At 42.0% G+C, this 23,426-nt stretch overlaps 1 protein-coding gene across 4 annotated transcripts; it reads right to left on the bottom strand.

Annotated features, from left to right (window-relative positions):
- Positions 1–722: 722 nt before the first annotated feature.
- On the bottom strand, positions 723–22,861 carry LOC117291008 (bromodomain adjacent to zinc finger domain protein 1A-like). 4 transcript variants are annotated; one of them, XM_033772613.1, is made up of 25 exons: positions 22,775–22,861; positions 22,251–22,401; positions 20,184–20,459; positions 19,684–19,827; positions 18,840–18,938; positions 18,071–18,158; positions 17,717–17,939; positions 16,706–16,941; positions 16,422–16,517; positions 15,608–15,746; positions 14,734–14,886; positions 14,397–14,492; positions 14,017–14,241; positions 13,472–13,637; positions 12,091–13,243; positions 10,405–10,586; positions 9,772–9,929; positions 9,323–9,418; positions 8,208–8,446; positions 7,758–8,053; positions 6,871–7,035; positions 3,612–3,829; positions 2,634–3,017; positions 1,966–2,132; positions 723–1,178 (listed from the first exon to the last, which is right to left on the bottom strand). In XM_033772613.1, the coding sequence occupies exons 2-25, from the start codon at positions 22,361–22,363 to the stop codon at positions 873–875; spliced, it is 5,418 nt and encodes a 1,805-aa protein (XP_033628504.1). In that variant the 5' UTR covers positions 22,364–22,401; positions 22,775–22,861; the 3' UTR covers positions 723–872. The 4 variants fall into 4 exon arrangements, with proteins under 4 accessions (XP_033628504.1, XP_033628499.1, XP_033628505.1 ...); XM_033772608.1 differs by lacking the exon at positions 22,775–22,861 and adding an exon at positions 22,558–22,663; XM_033772614.1 differs by lacking the exon at positions 22,775–22,861 and adding an exon at positions 22,564–22,663 and having other exon boundaries at positions 22,251–22,408.
- Positions 22,862–23,426: the final 565 nt, after the last annotated feature.

Genomic DNA, 23,426 nt, shown 5'->3' with positions numbered 1-23,426 from the left:
ACAAAATACTTGTTTCTGTTTCCCAGCCTTTTACCTGCTTACTTCCTCTCAGTTATGTGAAACAAACAAAATCAAGTAATCCTGACCCTATGAGGGTTATTATGTAGCTGTCAGACTGCACGCAATCTGCGCCTCATTTTATGACCTTGGCCTAATTTCATGGCGCTGCTTAATCCTGACCCTATGAGGGTTATTATGTAGCTGTCAGACTGCACGCAATCTGCGCCTCATTTTATGACCTTGGCCTAATTTCACGGCGCTGCTTAATGGTAAGCAAATTTGCGTGCTAACCGTAGCCGAAAAATTTGCTTCAGCCTTAGCGTATTTCACAGGTTAGCAGAAAAACTGGGCGGCCGTATTGCGTGTTTACCATGGATTTGCATTGTGATGTCATTTATTTTTCATGCGGTAAGCACTGGAAGGTTAGCATGCCTTTTCGTGTGCTTACAGTTAGCAGCCCTATGAAATAGAAATTGCACAGTAAGCACAAAATCGACTGCTAAGCAGCGCTATAAAATTGGGCCTTGGAACTATGTGGGCCCTGGAACTGGGCCCTGGTACTATGTTACCACAGAACTATGTGCTCATATGTAAGGCATCATGGCCGAACAGCCTCCCATTTCACTACAGAGTCTCAGGCCTGGAACTTCGTTTTTGAAAGGGCAAGGCCATTTTCATTTTGCAAAGGGCACTTCCATTGGAAAATCTGTAAGTTCATAGGGGCACCAAGGCAAAGACCAGGGGCAACAGAGGCAATGGTCTCTGTGGCCTGCGCGTGTAATTCCAGGCCTGAAGTCTAAAACGAAGAGACTGCCGGCTACCGATTAAACTCATATTCTTTCAAAACTCAATCAATTAGAGCCGAAAAACGCTCATCTCCGTCTTGCCTTCTTTTTAGGCGGTTGCGTTTTCTCGTTCGTGGTTTCTCCCGCCTGTTTATCCTCCCCGCTATCCACATTGATCCCCAACGCCTTAAGTCTCTTCTCGAAGAAGGCCCTGAGTTTGGTCCCTGACTTGTACGTGTCGCTATACGGCTGGTTGTACTGTTGACAGTTGGTGAAAATCAACTGGACGTCTGCAATGAACTCGGTGGCGCCGCGGTACTCCACGGCGTTGACTTTTGTCTGCATCGTGGCAAAGTCCATCGGCCGCTTGATAATCTTGTAGTAGTCTGGCACCTGTAGTTGAATAGAAACAACAAAATAAAATTGAGTTACAGTCCTGTCAAAATGTCTAGCTTTGAAAAGTAAAAAGCTTTTGAAAAGTGTTTGAAGCTTTGAAAAGAGTATAAAGCTTTTTAGTCTTTTGAAAGTTGTATACAAATTTGGAAAAGTGTACCAAGCTTTTTGAAAAAAGTATTAAGCTTTTGAAGAGTGTATAGAGATGCAAGGAAATATTTTGCTAAATCTTAAAGTACTTAGATAACAGAATAATTGTAGACCATTCTTTTGTTGAAAAATGTACATGCATTTACATAGTACACTGTCAACCCTCCTACTGTCAGACCATTCATATCATTTTGAATGATAAATAAGCCATGCATACCTGCAATATGATATCAAGTGATAAAAATATCTACATAGTACACACTGTCAACCCTCCTACTGTCTGGCCGTTCAACATCATCCATTGTGGTTTCAAATGATAGACACAACACTATACCATGTGGCAAATGGATCTACACAAGACATATCCCCACAGTTTGTTCTGTGCGCGGTTGTGCCGCCACAACTTTCAAATGTTTCCAACTGGCTGGTGAACTTGTTTGACAAATGTTACAAAGCTTTGCGGTGCTCTGGGAAGACTTTCTTTGCACCAAGTCAGGGCCATGTCCCAGGCCCCGCCAGCCTCCTAGATCGAGCTTTCATAACGGACCATGTCTTCACTGCAGGCTTGTGGGGCACGGAGCGTAGACGGCTAATGCAGTAAGAACCAATTCAACAACAGTCCAAACAAAGTACTCACATTCTTCTTGCTGACTGCAGAGAGGAAGGGTCTTGCTTCTGGATGTTTGACCATCTCCTTCAGAAGCTCCTCACAATGGGTCAATTGTCTCATCTCTTGACTACCACGCCCAGTGGACGACACCCTCCGGTAGACGGAGGAAGGACCCGAATCTTCCGATGCCGAACCTATCAATCAAAAAATGAAACTAGATTGAACAACCTTTGAAAACAATTCGGTGGGTTCAAGCCTAGTGCACCACTCTTGGGTGTTCGGGTTGGCGTAGTGGTATCTTTACTAGCCTTCCACCTCTAGAACCCCGGTTAAAATCCTGCCAGGGGAACTGTGTGGATTGGGTTCGAGTCCCTAGCTCATTGCGTGGCGGGTTTCTCTGGAAAATTACTCTAGGTTTTTCGTCCCACATCTAAAACTGAAAATCTGTTCTGTCTAGGGGGTTATTGGCTAGTGTAGCGAATAAGTTTGCTTTCATAGGAGTACTTGGCTTCACAACCAGAATCATAAATGAAAATGAAATCATATCTGGCATTTGCCAACCAATAGCGTATGTACCATTTGAACACCCAGTTTTTAAAGTTCCAGCAAATTTGGACACCCTTTTTAACAAATCCTAGCTAAAACCTTGCATGGGAAGGGAAAATTGTTACATCAATTAAAGAATCAAACATTACCATCATCCAAAGACTGGCTCCTTGATCTCTGCTTCCTGCTACCACCATTGAGAGCAGTCAGGACAACCTTCACCCCTTTTATCATCTTCATCTTCTTGACGTCCACATCGGGAGTTGAGGACCGCGAGTCGGAGGACTGTCTCCTGCTGCCCCGCCCTTCCTTCGGGGTCGTCTTCTGAGATGACCCCGCCTTGGCTTTACCACTCGCTGGGGTTGACTTGGCCTGTGCTTTGCCCCCTTTGGGTGTGGTCTTTGGGGTATTCTTAGATGTGGATGCTTTGGGTGTGGCTTCTTTAGGCGTGGCACCTTTGGGGGTCGCGTTCTTGGAGCTTGTTGAACCCTTTGGGGTGGAGTTTTTGCTTGAACTATTTGTTGCTGGACTCGCTGTGGCAAAAAGTCAATAACAATCTTTCTTTAAATAAATAATTAAAATAATTAACTAAAGAAACAAGACCTAAACCACAAAAAAGGATTTCTTAAGTAGGTTGTTAAATAAGATAAAGTATTTCACAAACAACAACAAACTTTGGGGGGGGGGGGGCTAAGTGACAACAGACATAACGACAATTTATCATGGCTCACTTCAACCTGGATCTACTTTGCTGAATACACTGCTATTGAAACATTTCTTGCTATTTGTTCTGCTATGGTGGAGTAGATTTTAGAATTCAGCCCTCTGCTGCCCCTGGTCTTGGCCTCGGTGCCCCTTTCAAAACTTCCTCATACAAATTGAAGTGCCCTTTCCAAAAGGAAAATGGCCTTGCCCTCTCAAATTTGAAACTCAAGGCCGGAAGACTTCTTTCTGGCTCCAATTTCATAGAGCTGCTTAAGCAGAAGGAAAACACTTTTCTACTTGGCAAAATCAGGCAGGATACCAGTCAAACATTCAGCATGTGACACGAGAGCTTGGCTGGTAACCTCATTATGTTAAGCATGATTTTGTTATTACAATGTTTATTAATCCTCTAGAAATCTCACCCTTAGATTTTCCTGAGCTTTGATTTTTCTTAGCACCCTTGGTTGTTCCTTTCTTACACACTTCACAGCTCCACTGTCCCTTAGGGATACGAGACATGACTGGTATACAGCACTCCATGTGAAAAGCCTTGGGGCACGTGTCGCAGCAGATCAGCTCACCGCCGTGCCTACACTTAGTACAGGTGTCATCATGGGCGTCGGCGTCACTTGCATAACCCCTGAAACCAATGCATTATTTGTCTTATTACAAAGGTACAAATGACCAGCTCAAATATATACTGCTTCCTTTTGAGTGCTATTTTACACGTGTCTACAATCTACAATTAATCTTACAATTCTGTGAAAATAATTGCTATTTAAAGGCACTGGACACCTTTGGTAATTGTCAAAGACCAGTCTTCTCACTTGATGTATCTCAACATATGCACAAATTACCAAACCTGTGCAAATTTTTAGCTCAATTGGTTGTCGAATTTGCGAGATAATAATAAAAGAAAAAACACCCTTGTCGCACAAGTTGTGTGCTTTCAGATACTTGTGTCCAGTGCCTTTAAGCAGGAGCCCATGGTGTCATTCCTTTTTAACAACTTTGATGGCTTAATATATGCAATAATGTTTTTTACTAATACAATTTTTATACTGAGTTTTGATATAAGTTTACCCTCATTAAAGATGACGCAAATAAATAAAAGCATGCAGAAGCCAACAGGAAAATGTGTCGCTGAATACTATCTCACAGCACTTGACCTACCAGGTGTGCAACTGCACTTTGACAAAAGAAAACTAGGAAAGGTTTCATTCTCCCTTTAAAATTATATCAGTTGGCATATTTCATGCGGAATTGCCAATGTATAACAAGTGTACACAAAATGGTTTTACAATTGAACGGGTACTGTGACCTTCTAAACACAAAAGCTTTGGATCTATTACAGCTGTGCAGCAGCCATGTTTACATTTCAATCCTTTACTTACACTTACAACAACAAAAAGCAGAGTATCGGGAAGAGGGAAGAATGAAGCATTGACAAAAGCTTAGAGACAAATAAATGGAAACTGCATATTCAAACATTGTGGGGAACCAAGATTCATCGGTACTTTGCATTTGGCCTGGAAAATTACCTTTTGAGAGGGCATGGCCATTTTCAATATGTTCAAGTCTGTGGGTGACTTTTAAAGGAGCACCAAGCCCAGATGTCACAACGCACTAAGAATCATCTTTAAAAGACTTGTATTGACAATGTCATTTGTGTTGTGACGTCACACTTTTGCTTAATTTGTGAAAATGTTCTTTTCATCAGCCCCCATACAGTTCGAATACACAGAAGTCTGCAGGCAGACACATGAGTAAACAATCAACGATACACAACGACAGGACAGAACGGTTAGCTAAAACTACCATGCTATCAATATATTACACAGAAAAATGGGTTCTTGTAAAGCATTTAGGTGGTTTGCATCGTGTTACAATACATGCAACAGCTTCAGCCTTGTTGCATATGGGATGCAGATGTGCTATATTTTTCCGCATTCCACTCGTGTTTGTCTGAAAACTTATATTATAACTAGTCATCACACATTGTATTGTAATACAGAATACATCAACTATTGTCGGCGATGTTGCTAGCTAAATTTCTTGAAGACTACAGGGTATTAGGTGCTTAGTTCAATGAGTTAAATGACAATTTTGGGTTGTTACTACTGCACTACATGTAGGTCATTCAAAACAGATTAAGGCATTTAAAAACAAATTTAAGGCTATAAAAACGTGGATGGATACAAGTTTAGCGCATGCTTTTGTATGTTGATTATGATATTAGTGTAGTAGATGTAGGACAGTTTGGTAAGTCTGAATCAGTAACTGCACAATGTGTTGTGGCCGAGCAAATAAGAACACCAGACTCAAGCTCTCGGTTTCTGCTCAGCAAAGTGTGGGTTCGAACCCCAGTCGACACACTTGTGTCCTTAAAAGCCAGACACTTTAAAACCATTATTGCAGCATCTTTGGGATGGGACATAAAGCCCTATGTCATGTGTGTTGTGTTAATGCATGTAAAAGAACTCTGTGCACTTATCGAAAAGAGAAGGGGTTCGCCAGGGTATTCCTGGTTTGATCGGCGGCATACTGAGCCACAGCACCTTGTAAACCATTACATGGTGCTAGATAATGTAAACTAATAGACCGTATTTAATATGATGTCACCGTTCAAACATCTCACCTACAAGATAGAGTCTGGGAGCGTGTGCATGTGTGTGTGCGTGCATGTGCCGTAGTAATCAAACTAAGAATGTGGCGTGCTGCGTGCTTCGTGCTTCGATGATGTACGCATTTGGACGCGCATATCGTTTGCCCTACAAGATGGCGACTTTTCATAGCCAAAAGGGGTTATTCAATACGGTCTATAGGGTCTCATACGTATGTACTTAAAAAACCTAGCTCCACAAGCCTTGCAGAAAAACTGAGCACTTTGATACACCCTTCGCGTGTGATAAAGCGATTTATCAGAACTCAGTGTTATTAACACACAGCAGGAGGGTTGACTGTGTAATGTAGGAGTATTCACTGCATAACATCATGTTAAAGGCTGGCATCATGTATCATTCAAAATGGCAGTAGATGATATTGAATGGTCACACAATAAGAGGGTTGACAGTGTACTCAAGTGAGTCTCATTCACCACATGATATCATATTGCAAGCTGACATAGTTTATCCATCATTCATAACCACAGTGGACGATATTGAATGGTCAGACAGTGGGAGGGTTGAGTTTGTACTGTGTCGGTGATTGGCCGCATATCACATAAATGTGAATGCTAATTAATAAGCGCACTGATGTGAATTGTGCTTAATATTTTTGCAGGAAATTGTGTTATCCGGTTTAGAGGCTTATATGTGAACTACCCAATACTATTGTAAATGTCAACACTTTGCCGTGCGTGCAACCTTAATAATAATAATAATAATAATAATAAGACTTGTAATGCGCACGTATCCACCCTACTGGGTGTTCAAGGCGCAGAACATTAGTTCATACACTCATGAATGTGTTTCTAATGAAATGAGAACTTACAATTATATTGATTAAGTTAAATTCTAATTGATTCATCATTTTCTATTTTTTTCATACGAAGCACACAAAGGGAGTGGAAGGGTGGATTTTTTTTTGTAGGTGTGGTCTCAGGGAGGGTCAAGTTTTTACATGCAGGGATGCAGCCAAGATTTAAAACAAAAAACACTGAAGGGAATTTTGAAAATTTACCCATTAGGCAAATGCTTAGAGCACGTTGGACAGAACCATTTCCGGCGGGGGAATTTATGCAGGGGCGGCTGCAGACACTCCATGTGGAATGCAGAGGGGCACCTATGGCACAGTACCATATCACCCCCGTGTCTGCACCATCCACATGTATCATTGTGGTCGATACTGCAATGAAAGAGTCACCAGAAGAACTCAAAGATTTGATCGTCACATCAAGATCACATGAAGATCACATGAAGATCACACGAGTCACAAGGGAGAAAGAAAAAGGTTCATCTACAAATCTACCCCAGAGAATTTACTAAGAATTGAAAAAGGTTCCCGGTTCATTCTCAGAACTGGAATTACACGAAGGATATTGCCCCAGCCTTGATTCTGAGTTCTGATTGTTCACAGGAAGTGCCCCTTACAAAATTAAACCAGGTTTCTGGTTCATTAGCAGGCCTTAAATTACACACAGGGCAGGGCATCTATTGCCCCAGTCTTTATCTTGATGCCCCTTTTAAAGATACCCATAGAATTTCTTATTGACCACTGGAAGTGCCCTTTGCAAAGTGAAACCAGGTTTCTGGTTCACTTTCAATTTGGAATAACACAGAGGGCATGGCATTCCTTGCCCCTGTCTTGACCTTGTTGACCCTTCAAAACTTTCCCATGAAATTTCGGATTGCCCAGAGGAAGTGCGCTTGGCAAAATGAAATGGGTGCCCCTTTTGTGGGCTCAATAATCGCAAAAACAGACTAAAGTAGGTTGAATATCATGCCTGATTCATACAAAAGTGTAACAAATTCAGTTTCTTCTTAGAAAAGAGAAATAGGAATATTAACTTGACGATGACACCAAAAGAAACTGAAGAGTGATAAAAATGAATAAAGATGAATTCTTACTCTTCGTCGTCACTCTCCATCTCAGCATCGCTGGCCGCCTCCTCACTGTCCTCCGCATCACTATCCTCCTCTTCCTCTTCCTCACTTTCTTCTTCTTCTTCTTCAGATGAGGTATCTGCCTCCTGCTCTTCATCTTCTTCTTCTTCTTCTTCTTCGGATGATGCCTCCTCCTCCTCCTCCTCCTCCTCTTCTTCTACCTCCTCTTTCTTCATCATATTACGCCGCTGTTTCCTCGGACTGCGGTGAATCTCCTTGGGCTTGCAGTCTTTGCAGTACCATTCACCCTGAGGTACTTTCTGCAATTAGATGAAAGTAACGGTAAAGCATAAGCAGGGTTTGCCCTTAACATTTTTTAGTGACTGGCCAGAGGGCCCCGTTAGCTTGTCTTTTCACTACAAAGATGGGGGGAGTAAAGGAGGAATGAACTTTTCTGTAGAAAAAAATACGGACCTTTAGTTTGGGCTTGAGACAGTACATATGAAGGCCTCTGTCGCACCCGTCACATAGCAGCATCTGCTCTGCATCTCCCTTGCGTCTACAGATACGACATCGTGCATTCAGGATGGACTTGGACCAGATGATGGAGCGCTCCAGCGTGGAGAGATGCAGGAAGATCTGAGGAAGGCTGGTGGCTGCCATCAGGGACTCCTCCCAACACTCACGACACGTCTTTCTGGGCTTCTTGTCAGCTGCTCAGACATGATAAGCAAAAAACATTCCATTAATGAGTTAACTGCAGACTATTAGCGCATAACTTCAAGGCTGGCATTGGGTGCACCGGTTCATTCCATTTGTACAGGTGGCTTGTGTACTGTGTACAGTGTCCTGTGGTATTTTGTGGAAAGAGTCAATTGGCAGGAGATGGCAAAGACTTCCACAAAGAACCACAACTTCTAGGCTAGCATTGGGTGCATCAGTTCATTCCATTTGTACAGCCGTCTTTTGTACTGTGAACAGACTGCTGTGGTATTTTGCAGTAAGAGTCAGTTGGCAGGAGATAACACAAGACTTCCACAAAGTAACTTCTAAGCTAGCATTGGGTGCATGGGTTTCGTCTGTCTGTACAGCTTGTATTATCAGTACTGTGTACTTTGGTTCCACAGCCTCCTGTGGTATTGTGTGGAAAGAGTCAGTTGGCAGGAGATGGCAAAGACTTCCACAAAGTACCACAACTTCTAGGCTAGCATTGGGGTGCATGGGTTTCTTCTGTCTGTACAGCTTGTATTATCAGTACTGTGTACTTTGGTTCCACAGCCTCCTGTGGTATTGTGTGGAAAGAGTCAGTTGGCAGGAGATGGCAAAGACTTCCACAAAGTACCACAACTTCTAGGCTAGCATTGGGGTGCATGGGTTTCTTCTGTCTGTACAGCTTGTATTATCAGTACTGTGTACTTTGGTTCCACAGCCTCCTGTGGTACTTTGTGGAAAGAGCAACACCTTTCAATTGCGAATTCTACCAATGTAAGTATCAACTTACACTTCAAATTGCATAGCATTACAAAAGGCACTGCAGGGTTAAATTTTGGAAAGTCTTTTGTCAAACGTTCTTGGTCAGAGAGACTTACCTTCCTCCTCATCCTCGCTCTCCTCTTTGCCTTCAAGTTTCTCTTGCATCCTCTTGCTCTTTCTGATGGCTGCATATCGACCGGTATCCTCCGCTCCTATCAGATGATGTCAGATGGTAAGAAATAAATTATTGTCTGCAAAATGTTTCCTTAGATGTATAGCATATGGAAATTAACATCCATTGGATACATTTTGAACCAAAAATGAATTCTAATCGCAAGTTGTCGCAACTTTCTCAATACACAGCTCTGAGATTATTGAATGGTCAGACATTAGGAGGGTTGCCTGATGACGTATATCAAACTGCAGGCTGAAATAGCTTATCTAATATTCATAACCACAGTGGATGATAATAAATGGTCAAACAGTAAGAGAGTGTTGACTGTACAGTGATTAACAGCATCCAACAATAAAACTAAACATTTATAATCAACAATTGTGTACGCACCCAGTGGAGCTTTCAGATACTTGGCTTCAATTCCCTGAGACACCTGGAGTAAGGCACAGGCCAAGTCCCTGACGACATTCTCGGATGGGTTGGTAGGCGTGCTGCATCGAGTCGATGACGGTGACCCTGTAGCATCTGCACGCCGTAGCTCCGCCAACCTAATGAATGTTCAAGTTTGGGAAATAACTATTAAACATCTAAACTGATCCACAGACCACACAGAATGGTTTCATTGTCTATCAAGTCTTTTTTATGCAGGTTTACATGCCTACCGTTGGAGTTCAAGTGCCCAGACATGCAACTTTCTAATTGCAAAAAAAAAAAAAGAGATGGCTGATCACACTTTACTTTTGTACAGTGTTTTTCAGTTTTCTATGGCACTGTTTTGAAAAGAAAAAGAGGAATTAAGCTTATCAGCTGAAAAGTTGCACGCCTGATTGCCCAAGCAGAAAAGTAGAGTTTCCCTTGGCAAAAGGAAAATTGTCTTGCCTTTCTGAGAACAACACACCAGGGGCTGGGATGCAAGAGCAGAATGACGCAGTAAGCAGAGCCGTGACATTTAACCCAGGTCTGTTACTGATTTGTTTTTGTAAAACCTAGCTCAACATATCCAAGTTCTTTAATCCAACTAACCTGTTTTTTTTATTCCCAGTGGTGCCCTCCTCCAGCTTGGGTAGATCGGAGATTGACATGTTGAGGAAGTCTTTGTCATCCAGGATGGAGCGAGCGTACAACGGACCCCAACTGATCTCTTTACACTGACGGTCAAAGGATCCCTGCTCGATGGCGCTGATCCAGTCGGCTCTCTTATCAACCTTTAGTAAAGACACACATACAGAACAAAATAACACTAAATAACAAGCCTGTGAAAATTTGGTCTCGATTGGTCATCAAAGTTGCAAGAAAATTATGAAAGAAAAAACACCCTTGTTGAACGGGTTTGTGTGCTTTCAGCTAGGAATAAAAGACTTCTGGCTAGAAGTCTTTTAATATTTTACTGAGAAATAACCTCTTTCTCAAAATCTATGCTACGCTAGGAATAAAAGACATCTGGCTAGAAGTCTTTTAATATTTTACTGAGGGAGCCGTTCCTCACAATGTTTTATACTATCAACAGCTCTCCAATGCTCATAACCAAGTCAGTTTTTAAGTTAACATTTGTTTTAAGTAAATACCAAACGTGTACTTTCCCTTTAAAGGGTCTGTACACATTTGGTTTTGGGAAAAGTTTTAATGTTTCACTCCTATATAAATGTAGATGTACAATAAAACTAGCCCATGAAAATTTCGCTTCAAAAGGTGGCGGCATTTTTGAGATATCGCCGAAAATCCAGAGTCAATATCTCCAACAGGAAGAATAACCCCTTCTAGGAATACACATAATCTTAGAAGCAGTATTAGTTAACGATCCCTATATTCAAACTTTTGGTGATAAAAACGGGTATGTTTTTCCAAAAACGCAGAGTGTGGGTTCGAATCCCCAGCCGTGACACTTGTGTCCTTAAGCAAGACACTTAACCACTGCTTCATCCTTCGGATAGGACGTAAAGCTGTTGGTCCCATGTGTTATGTAATGCATGTAAAAGAACCCAGTGCACTTTTCTAAAAGAGAAGGGGTTCGCCCGGATGTTCCTGGCTGTGGCTGCTGTATGCGCCGTTGCACCTTGTAAACCCTTATAAGGTGCTAAATAATTGGGTCTCAGAATTCATCACTGCAATAACCTATCTTTCTGAAAGTTTGTATTATACTCAGCGCATTGAGTACCTTGTTTGATAGATACCTGCGCTATATAAGACTTCGATATTTTTTATTATACTTACTATTTTGAGAAAGTAAATCTTTCTCAAAATGCATTGTACTAACAATCCAAAGCTGCCGTAGTTCTTACCACATAATTTTTTATTGGCATTCACCATTCACCAATGGTACACAGACCCTTTTAAGGACAGGTACCATTCTACCGGCCTAACATTTTAGAATCCCCATGTCTAGAATCCCCATGTCAGATCGTCTGCTTAGCAGCTCTATGAAATTAATAATAATAATAATAATAATATCCGTATTTATAATGTGCCTTTTGCCAAAGGATACAAAGCACCAGGTATTATTACTGCAAGGAGTGGGACGAAGTTTGAGATATAAGACCTAATCCTTAGCACCATGTCATGGTATACAAGGGACCAACGGCTTCCATCCCATCCGAAGGACGAGGCAATGGTAAAGTGTCTTGCTGGGGATTCGAACCCAAATTGGGTTCTTGGAATAGTTTAAAGAAGGTGCCTGAGGCTCATTTGAGAAGTCAACTTTCTGCTACTTACCTTGATGATACCCAAGCTTCCGTTCCAGACCCTCTCTTCAATATCCAATAACTGTTCCCTGAGAAGTAACTCCAAAGCCTCATCCCCGTTGGCCTTATCCGACACAAGACCCTTCTTGCCACTGTTCATCTTGACCACCACCTGTCGTGCCACGCCCTGTTTGGTGGTCTCGGCCACCTCCTCAACCTCATCTTTCTCGATGCTATTAAGGGCCTCCAGGGGCACGTCCTTGAGGGACTCCTCGATCCGCATCATCTCGTGGAGGATCGTCTCCTTCAGAGCTTTCTCACGGAAGCCACGGCGATTGAGTGTGTTTAGTAGACTGTTAAGTTCCTCAGGAGTACTGTAGTAGGCCCATTTAACGTTTTCCCTTTGCTGCATGCATGGGTCGGGTAATTGGTGCTTGACCTCCTGCTTGACCTCCTTGACCACACCATTCTCCATCAGGAGGTCCTTCACAAGTTTCTCTTGGGGTGGAGAAGCGTCCACTTCCATTTCTCCATTGACAGCTTCCATGTCAATGTTCTCCTTGTTACTACTCGTCGACGTATCTTGTTCTTTATCTCCTTCGGATTTAATATCCATCTGAACCTCGGGTAAGCTGGTCTTAGACGGCGACAACTTAATGTCCACTTTCTGCGGAACAGGGCTGAAGTCCATGTCGGCGAGGTACAACATGTCTCGCTCGACAAACAATCCTGGCACAGAGCTGAACAACCAGAACCGTCTGTAGATCCTGTCTTCTCCAAGGGGCGCGATGCTGTACCGCGACGCTGCCTCGGCCATCTCCAAGCGATACTCCCGATTCTTCTTGGTGTACTCCGCCTTGATGGCGACACTCTCCTCCTCTTCCTTCTTCTGCCTCATCTCCAGTTCCTCTTGAGTTGGTAACGGCTTCAGGCTCTCCAACCTGGCGACAAGATCGGTAAGATCCACCGGCTCGTTGATCTTCACAGAGTCTTTAACTTTCACCTCCTCATCGTCGTCATTTTCAGAGCTGCTGTCCAGGTTGATGACTTCCATTTCTGTAGACTGCTGGTCTTGTCGCTGCTGGTCTTGTCGGAGCTGGGCTTCACGTTCCCGTTCTCTCATCTCTCTTCTGAGACTATCATGATCTCTCTCTAAAGCACGCTCTTCCAATCGTCGCTTCCATCTGTCAAGAAAAACAATTACCATTTGAAATTATCACTGACACCGATACCAAAGACAAGGATCTGGTCGCAATGAGTTGACACAATGAAGTTCTTAAACAGTTGTGTTATTAGACCAAACACATTATTTCCAATATCATCCACTGTTGTTTTGATGGATCAGTAAACCCATCCCTGGTATCAAAGACATTGATTTGTAATCAAAGCTTCGTAATCGGTTCTCTATTTACCTGGCTGTTGCCTCTTCACGCTCTCTTCTCAGCTCCAGTCTTGCAAGTTCTCTCCACTCCTTACGAGAGGTCTGGAATGTCTCCAAGCTTTCTTCAATAATGTCCCGCATTGTTACATAGCTCAGCAACTGGCCACAGACAGAGGTCAGGATCTTCATTTTGGATGCTGCCATAAACAAATACACAAAAAGTTATAATAATAATAATAATAATAAGTGGTTTAAACTAGTGGTTTGGACTTGATAATTTTACCAAGACGAAATGTTGCACAACTGTTTCAGCCGTTGCTCTCGACCAATAGGAATGAAGTGTCTTATAGGCACAGGTGCAAGCTCGCGTGTCACACCAATGTTTCAACACTTTTCAACACTTTTGAATGTGATATCATGTGGTGATTGCTTCTCCAAAGGAAATCCTCCCCTCGCATCCAACTCTCATAAGAAGGTTGCTCATCGGCCCATCCCGTGCGCTGTACAAACGTAGCTCTATGTACGCCTCCGAGAAGTATCAGAACTGCTCTAGATTTTCAAATCGATCAGACTTACCAGGACTCAGATCAAACATGTTTCCAGTCGTCAATGTCTTCAAGATGTCAGGGTCTTGCATACGGAACTCCAGCCCAGGATCATCATGGGGACTGAAGCCACCCCTCTGTTGCCAGCGCCACTTGGTGTTCTCAGATGTGGTACGGGAACCAGACGATAAGAAATGAAGACGCAAGACTTCTGAGATTGTTGTAGAATCAATGGGCAACTGGCGTAGAAGTGTACCTGGTTGGAACAAATACCAAATAAATCATAAGCACCCTTGTGGTTTATTACTTGAAAACGCCTAAGAAGGACCTACAAGGCAAATATTTCTCAACAAAGAGAATCTTTCAACTCTAATGCTGAGTTTCTGCACGAATGTCTGACAATCTACTCACCTTGATGTATTTGTGGCCAGATCATAGCTGAAGTTGCTGCTTTTGTCATGGCTGCATAGGTTGGGTCATCGTCACCTAAAGTTTCCGCCAAATCAGCTGCAAAGAAAATCAATAAAACTGGGTCCTTGAAAAAAATGTTTGAAAACCTTGACAATTGTTCCAGGGGTATAAATGGATTAATTTCTAGCAGTACAAAGGAAATGTGGCACACCTCAACTTGGTATTTCATTTCCTTATAGCCCTCAACTCGAGTGGCCCATTGATCTGAAACTTTGCAAAATTTTTCCTGAAAAGCATTTAAATATAAATTTAAACAAACAATTTTGTTTTCTCTTACTTGACGTTGCATCGTGTTCCTGTTCCTTAAGATCCACCTTCTCATCCTCTTCTTCCTCTTCCTGCATCCTGAAGATCGCCGTCAGGAGACTGTTAACGAGGTCGTAGAATAATCCTTCCACCTTATTACTGATCAAGCTCTCCTCCAATTGCTCTGTTTTAAGTAGAACAAGACTGGTTAAGTTTGACTTCGGGCCTGGAACCAACCCGCGACACATACACAGTCCTGCAAGCTTCATTTTTGAAAGGGAAAGGGCACCAATGCATTTTCTCCTTGGTAAAAGGCACCCTATGAGGATATTGTAAGTTTCTACTGTCAGCATTTCCAGGGCACCAAGGCAAGACCAGGGGGCAGTGAGGCAATTGCCCTCATCGCCTCTGTGAAGCATCAGGCCTGCATACAGCAAGTGCCCTGTGCTTTTGCTGTAATGCCCTTTGCAATGATCCTTTGTAATTTCTGTCGTAGAAGTTCATCTTACCAGAGGAACATTTCTGTGCCCCTTCATGAGCAAAGTTCAAGGCCTGTTAGTTGGTTCACAAGAAGGTAATATGGCAGTGTCCTAATGAGCCGTTTGCAAGTCAGATTTGAATAATGTATAGTAAAATGACTTACTTGGTCACAAGTTAATCGCTTACATTTGAATTCCTCAGACTAGCAAGCGGAAGCGGCAACTGTAATAATAATTGCAAACCAAAACCAAGCAGGCGGACAGAGCAATTTGTATATTTAGCTTGAGTATTTTTTGGCAGTGTTTTTAGGCTTCATCTTGCACACGGGATATAATCAATATCGAATACACTCGATATTGAATTTCTGATATTTCGATTTGTACAAAAAAAACCTGACAATGACGATTGTTAGAAAGAGTACTCACCAAGCGTGATTCCATCAGGGAAGTCATCACTGAAACCCAGGTAGTCCTTAAAGTGATACATGAACTCCATCAGCATGACCATGTCACCAAATAACTCATGAGGTAGCTTCATATTCACAGGTGTTGGCCACGGAAGATCCTGCAGTGTGGGATGGGAGTGGAGTCACACATTAACACAATCAAATTTCTTAACAGTTACTTTGATATGTAGTTAGATTCTGTTGACCCTCCTACTGTCTGACCATTCAATGTCATCCCACAGTGGTTTTGATTGATACATAAACCATGTCAGCCAACAATATGATATCATGTGTTGAATGCATCTACATGGTACACAGTCAACCCTCCTACTGTCTGACCATTCAATATCATCCATTGGGGTTTTGATTGATACATAAACCATGCCAGCCAACAATATCATATCATGTGTTGAATATATCTACATGGTACACAGTCAACCCTCCTACTGTCTGACCATTCAATATCATCCATTGTGGTTTTGATTGATACATAAACCATGCCAGCCAACAATATGATATCATGTGTTGAATATATCTACATGGTACACAGTCAACCCTCCTACTGTCTGACAATTCAATATCATCCATTGTGGTTTTGATTGATACATAAACCATGCCAGCCAACAATATGATATCATGTGTTGAATATATCTACATGGTACACAGTCAACCCTCCTACTGTCTGACCATTCAATAACATCCACTCAGCCTGCAATATGACATTATTTGGCGAATGCATAACACACAGTCCACAAATGTACAGGGGTGTTTATGTTAACAAGTTGTGACCTTACCTTGAGGTCATCGCATTCCAGATCGTCTCTTGTACGATTAAACTCCCTCATGTGTTCGTCTTGGATGCGCTTTTCCTCTCGCAAGGCTTCACGTTCCTAAAAAGTGAAGAACAAAATCATTATTCATAACCTAAAACAATGTATAGATGCTTAGAAATCATCCCCCAAAAGCTGGATATGCCTGTAGGATAACAAGGCACCAAGGCAATGGCAAGGGGCAACGGAGGCAATCACCTCCGTTGCCTCCATGAAGTATCAGGCCACTTGTTGATGAACTTTCATACCTTCATTTTCTTGAGACGGTCTTCCTCCATGATCTTCCTCATCTGTTCTTTTCTTGCCTCTTTCTCGCCCAGCCTCTGCAGTCTAAGGGTCTCCCTAGCCTGGGCTCTCTCTAGGATGAGTTGCTCCTTGATCATCATCTTCTCTTGGCGGATTCTCTCTCGGATAGCTTCTCTCTCCTCCATTGTCATCTTGGGTTTCTTCGGCTCAGACGGAGGAGATCTCTGTCGTTGTTTTTCTAATTTTTGATAACAAACACTATTTCACTCAAATTTACAGATGAGTTGTGTTTATAGATGCCTACTTTCTTAATGGGTTAAAGGCAGTGGACACTATTGGTAATTACTCAAAATAATTATTAGCATAAAAATCTTTCTTGGTGATAAGTAATGGGGAGAGGTTGATTGTATAAAACATTGTGAGAAACGGCTCCCTCTGAAGTGACGTAGTTTACGAGAAAGAAGTAATTTTCCACGAATTTGATTTTGAGACCTCAGATTTAGAACTTGAGGTCTCGAAATCAACCATCTAAACGCACACAACTTCGTGTGACAAGAGTGTTTTTTCTTTCATTATTATCTCGCAACTTCGATGACCGATTGAGCTCAAATTTTCACAGCTTTGATATTTTATGCATATGTTGAGATACACCAACTGTGAAGACTAGTCTTTGACAATTACCTATAGTGTCCACTGTCTTTAATACAAATCTGATATGAATTGTGTAAGAAGCATACAAGACCAGATATGAGAAGAACACTATCAACACATTTCCATATACTATCAACACAGTTTTACATTTGAGCTGTTTTTGGAACAAGCACTAAGAGAAAATTTACCTCATATATCTGCAAGGGTAACACATCAATACTCAATGGAATTGAACAATATAAAATAAAAATGCAGTGGTGTTTATATTAGTCAAAGACCGCCGGACGTTCATAAGTTTACTGGCCCAATGCCTGCGGACCAGCGTTCATCTAGTGTACATTTCGAGCCATGTATCTACTCACCAGATCCCTCTTTCTTTGGTTTGCCGTCTCTGAACTGCTTGGCTTGAGCCTTCTTCTTGACTTCACAGAGAGGCAGATCATCGTCCTCATCTTCCGACGACACAATCTCCGTGCTGCACTTCCAGGTTCTCTTCCCGGGTGAGAAGACAAATTGAGGCTGCGGCCCGCCGTAGAAGTCCTTGAAACTCTTGTTGTTTAGACTGTACTTGGCTTTGTACTCGCGCTGTCAAGATAAACAAACAATCATAAATAATAGTGGCTTCTTATATAGCCATCAGGTCCATCACGCAGTGACGCTCATGGTGCTTCAACATTATTACCTGATTTTGACAGTGGGTGCAACAAATATCTTACCTTAACACACCAGACATGGTTGACAATGGCGCAATGCTGCTTCAAGAATAGTTTGTTCTTATCACGTGTGAAAAGACCCTTTTTCCTCCTGCAAATAAGTTCATCAAAACAACATTTTTTATCAGTGTTTAAAGATTTGGCTCGGTGGTCTAGTGGCAAGACATCTGCTCAATTAAGCAATGCAAAGGTCATGGGTTTGAATCCCACCAGAGTGATAGCCTGTGGGGTTTTCACAGAATTCAGGGATAATTACCGAGTAAACAGTGTACAGTGTAATGGGATATTTTTTGTTGTTGATGTTCCATGTATTAAGTACCTGGAACAAAAGACGCTTTTACAAAGTCGTCAGTTTTTCCACTTTTTCAAACTTGGAATACAGGGGTGAATTTTTCACCATCATATTGAGCATTCCAGGCCTGCCGTTTCATCATTTTCTGTCAATTTGTGTAGAAGGATAGACAATATGGAAGTGTCGTGGCCCAGCCCCGACACTTGTGTCCTTAAGCAAGACACTTAACCATTGCTTCGTCCTTCGAATTGGACATAAAGCCGTTGGTCCCATGTGTTGTGTAACGCATGTAAAAGAACCCTGGTGTTCCTGGCGGATAAATGCCTTGTAAACAAAGGTGCTACATAATTGGGTCACAGTATTCTTAACTTTCAATAACCTCTCTTTCTGTATATTCAAAGTGCCTTGAGTACCTTGTTGGTAGATACCGGCGCTATATAAGACTTCCGATGATATTGTTATAGTTTATATATCACTAACCCAATGTTCTTGTACTCCACTTGATAGGTGCCGTTGCCTTGTAGAGACATTACCACGTACTTGTAGTCGTTCGAGTCTAGACACTGTGGAGGACGGGGCCTAACAGGAAAAAACAAATGGTTTTACATTTTCACGAAGCAGACATTAAAATGTCCTCTCGTAAGGGCACTTCTCTACGGGGAAAATGTAAGTTGCATTGGAACCTTGCTGAGGGCACCACAGCAAAAGCACAGGGCCAATTGCTGCGAGTGACGTGGGTTATTTCAAGGCTTGTAATAAATGTGCTCATCTACCTTTCATCTACCTTTCATCTTTCAAAAAATATTCAGTTTCGCTTTTCCTATTGGTGGAGAGCGCGTCACGTGGGTGTGTATAAACCTTTGTTTATGACCGGTTAATTCATGGGCGTGACACGCGACCTTGCACCTGTTCTTATAAGACAGTTTCTTTTATTCCTTTTGGTCGAGAGCAACGGCTGAAACAGTTGTGCCACATCACGCAATACGCGCGACGCGCACAGCATTCCCTTATAAGGAGTTGTTTACCCGAGGGAGGCGGAGGGCTTTACCATTTCATAGCTGGAAGGGTGTTGTGTTTAAATTTTTGCATTTATTTTACTTTTTATCTACCATTCTGCAAAAAAGTAGTTAATGGCCTGACATTTCAATCCTAGCAGAGTCTTTCTAAAGGCTATCTCAAAGGCTTTCTCTTTATCCTTCGAGAAAGACTCTGCTTGGGTCAAAACTTCAGACCATTGACTAATTTTTTGCAATTATGCCAATGGTCCTTTTGGTTGGTAAGCAGTTTGCGACGGCTAATTTCTCATCTACCATTCTGCCCTTACCTGGATTTTGGTGAGCCCATCTTGAGTACTTCTTCCTGCCCGTCGTCATCAACGAGGATGACATCGTCGTTGTCGCTTGACTCACCGTTCGCCAACTCGTCATTGGCGACCGGGGGTACAACTCTCACAACTCGACATGTTTCCCTGCATGATCAACAAAAATTTAAACTTTGAGACAATCTGAACAAGAACTCAAGATAAATCATCATGCAACTTGTCTCCGAGTTGAAAGGAAACGATACTAAAAGAACAAATTAGTAATAATGGGTGTATATCTTTACAAAATCGCTACAGAGCCAAGATAGGATGTGAACCCAAGACCCCCGACACTCGAGGCAAATGCTCTACCAACTGAGCTATGAGGCACAGCGGAATCCTCCCTCAGGTTTTCCCTAAGAACAGCAATTTTCTCTCGGTGTTGCAAGGATGTGCAACCGGGCAAGGTACACAAACACAATATTTTGTTAAGAGAAATGTTCGTCCACAACCTCCGTACTTACCTTGTCCCCTTATGAGACACATCCACAATCTCTCCAATAAAGTAGCGATCCCTCGAGAAGACAAATACATCATCGCAGAGGTCAGCTAAGCGCCCTCTCTTGGTGAGGGTCACAAGGTACAGTACGGGTGCCTCTAAGTACACAGGGAAACTTGCCAGGTAGCGTTTAGCCTTGACTTCACTCTCTATAGCCTCCTGGTACGTCAGGCCAGGCTTGCCTGTCATGCTGCAACTCCATACTAGACTGTTGCAAAGAATCGTCCGCTTGAAGAACTCACTGCAGAAACAAAGAAAAAAGTTGTGTGAAACTGTGAATTATTTCAACTTTTTGCCCTTTACTTATTTAGTGACTAACTAGTAAGACCAGTTAGCTTGTCATTTCACTAGTCCGCCAGCGTTTGACCAATCCAGTAAAATAAACATACACATTGACAAAGATCAATGGGAGACTTTAAGACCGTCCTTTCTGCGCAGTAGTACGCATTCTCAGACCTACACTATGCTCAATACTGAGCAGGTGCGCACACGCTCAGAGCCGCAAAAAAAGGACCGTTATGTCTGCTGCCGCCAGCTTCTCTCAAGTCTCCTATTGTAATCCTGTACTGATTTAAAACCTTTATCATGGTATGGCCTTTCCATTCGCCCAATGTAACCAAATCGAGGCTGGAAGTAAAAGATAGTCTGGTTCTTTTCATGATGAAAACATTATAACTGCCATTGCCACTGTTGTATGCAGGGTGTCAGACTTCTTTTTTCCCTTACCGCCTTGGTTCTGTATCTTTTGGTGGGAAAAATTTCATGATGGTAGCAACATAATTAAGATCAATAAGTTGTTAACCTATTCCCCCTAAAAATTCAAAACGACAAGAATTTATGTAAGTTTAAAGTTCCACTACTGGTATTCCTAAATTTGGGTTACACACGTTTTGTAAATAATTTCATGTCAAAAATCAGATTTCTTTCTTGTACAACAGTGGTTTAAAATGGATGGAGCTAACTCACAATATCAAAATAAAAAACCAACACCTTGGTACATTAACACTGGGCCACTCTTGCATTGAAATCTGGGGGATTGATATTTCCCTTGATGAGCCTAATAGTAAGATCATGTATTATGGCAGTAAAGTCTTAACTGGGATAAGTAAAAAATAACCCAAAACAAAACCTTCTTTAGTAAAACAATACATGTTTTTGGAAATTAAAATGAGTGAAAAAGTGGCAGTCGGGTTTGGCATATTTTCTAATTCAAACAACCTGTACGAAACTCTTTTTCCACACAGCAAAACAACAACAATTTCACAAAAATCAATAAAATTTATTTTTTAATTGTTACATAATTGGCACAGTGGCTCGAATTAGTATTAATCTAGTGTACTGTGTATGAAGGTGTACGAATGATCCCTTGCCACATAAACTACCCAAGTTCACCCCAACCAAGTCAACTTCTCGTAAGTAAAGAAATCCAACATGGCCATGCCATGGACGGTTTTGTGGTGGAACTTGTTTTGCTTCTTGCTTCTTTCGTCCCAACCATCCTTCCTCCATACACCAAATCCAAGTTAAAGACTCAAGGAGAGTACCCCCCCCCCCCCAACCCAATAAAGATGACCAACCAAGACCCCCACCCGGCAGATCAGAAACAAACACACCTGCCTGAGTCAGTGAGTGTGAACGAACAACATTTAAAAACAACACACACAGACAGAGCAAGAACCAAACATTCTTGCTTGCTTTTATTTAGGCAAGCCATGCCTTACTACAGTACACAATGCAAAGTAGAACCATGTAACATGTAACCCTTTGAACGTCTCTAAACATGCTAGACCGTTCAGTCTAAAACCCCCGGCACCTCCACACACGGCATGTGTGTGTACCCCGTGTGTATGCGGTTAAGCCTAAGCCTGAAGTCGGCCATGGACTGCTGCTTCCAGCTAGCCTGGCTGAACAAAAATGGCGCAATTTTAAGAACTGTACACACATTGGTCCACCCATATTCAACCTCACGTAACAAGATTACTAACTAATGAAAACACGTGTGAAATGTGTATTAAGTATCTTGAAGACTCACTTGTAATCCCTGAATAGTTCATTGGTGAGTCTGCAGACGAAAACCTCCTCAGTTGGATGTAAATCTGGTGGAGGTTTTAGTGGTTTGAATTCTCGGCGCCGAAGCAGAGGCATCGTTCATGCGCTGACCATCTGCAACTCACACGGAATACCTGCAAACAAACAATGACCGGGAAAACATACTTTTATGAATGACCCAAAACACTCTATCTCAAGTTACACAGAACCCATAATGACCACCAGCCATGTCACGAAGAAATAAATATACAGATTACTTAGTTTTAAGACATGGATGATGGGAGACTTGCCTGAAAAAAGGGTGAAATTCTGGACAGTCTGAAAACAACTTCTCTCCTCGTCGTGTGGAGTAGCGCCAACGTTCATATTTTATGCAAGTGCAATGACGCATTCCACATCCCAGTTGAGTTTGGGGTAGGGTAGATAAAACATTTAATTACTCCGTACAGAGACACTACTCAGACATGAAATTTGGCAAGGATCTCAGACACATTACCCGAAACATACCTGCAAATTTGCAATACAACAGGTGCCTTAATTGCAAAGTTATGAAGTTTTTGGTGTGGCGTTTTAGACCAGAAGTGGCTATCGAGAGTAAAGAGGGCGGGAAGTACTCGCCTTATTTGGAAGGTCCACGTGTGACGTCACAAAATGATTGACAAGTAATGAATAATTAAAATTCGCGGCACATCACACACAAGATGCGCGGCGGTCACCGAGTGTTTTTCTTTGATGGGATGAAAATTATTGTTTGCAGTTTGTTGTTTGTTGTAATTAACGTTATTGATAAAAAATGCTTCTTTGTCTTATAACTTGAGGTACATTATTAAACAACACCTCGCACTTTTTTTCTTACTGAAGAGAAATGGTTACCTGCATCTTCAAATGAAATAACTTCGATCATGCGCGTGACGTTAATAAAGTAAAAGAAACCACCTGTTCATGTGGGGGAATTTAGTTTTTTTTTCTACATACTTAAAATAATCTGGGCAAATTAACGTACAAATTATAAACATTTTCTATTATTTTAGCTCCATCAAAACTCAAATATAGGTACAGTTTCTGGGATGTCTTTTATGTGTGTTTACAAGCAGACATTGTCACTCTTCCAAAATGTTCAATTCCTAAATAATTTATAGCATGTTTTCCTTTGTTATTT

The sequence above is a fragment of the Asterias rubens genome, chromosome 1, assembly GCF_902459465.1.
Source record: "Asterias rubens chromosome 1, eAstRub1.3, whole genome shotgun sequence".
NCBI classification, from domain to species: Eukaryota; Metazoa; Echinodermata; class Asteroidea; order Forcipulatida; family Asteriidae; genus Asterias; species Asterias rubens.
This window is presented reverse-complemented; position numbering and strand designations above follow the sequence as displayed.

Bases quoted from the DNA above. Each gene is read 5' to 3' on its own strand.
- LOC117291008 (XM_033772613.1), bottom strand. From the start codon at position 22,363: ATGCCTCTGCTTCGGCGCCGAGAATTCAAACCACTAAAACCTCCACCA. The intron at 15,747-16,421 runs GTAAGGTCACAA...CCCACACTGCAG, and splicing joins TGGAATGCGATGACCTCAAG to GATCTTCCGTGGCCAACACC. The intron at 3,018-3,611 runs GTGAGATTTCTA...TTTTTGCCACAG, and splicing joins AAGCTCAGGAAAATCTAAGG to CGAGTCCAGCAACAAATAGT.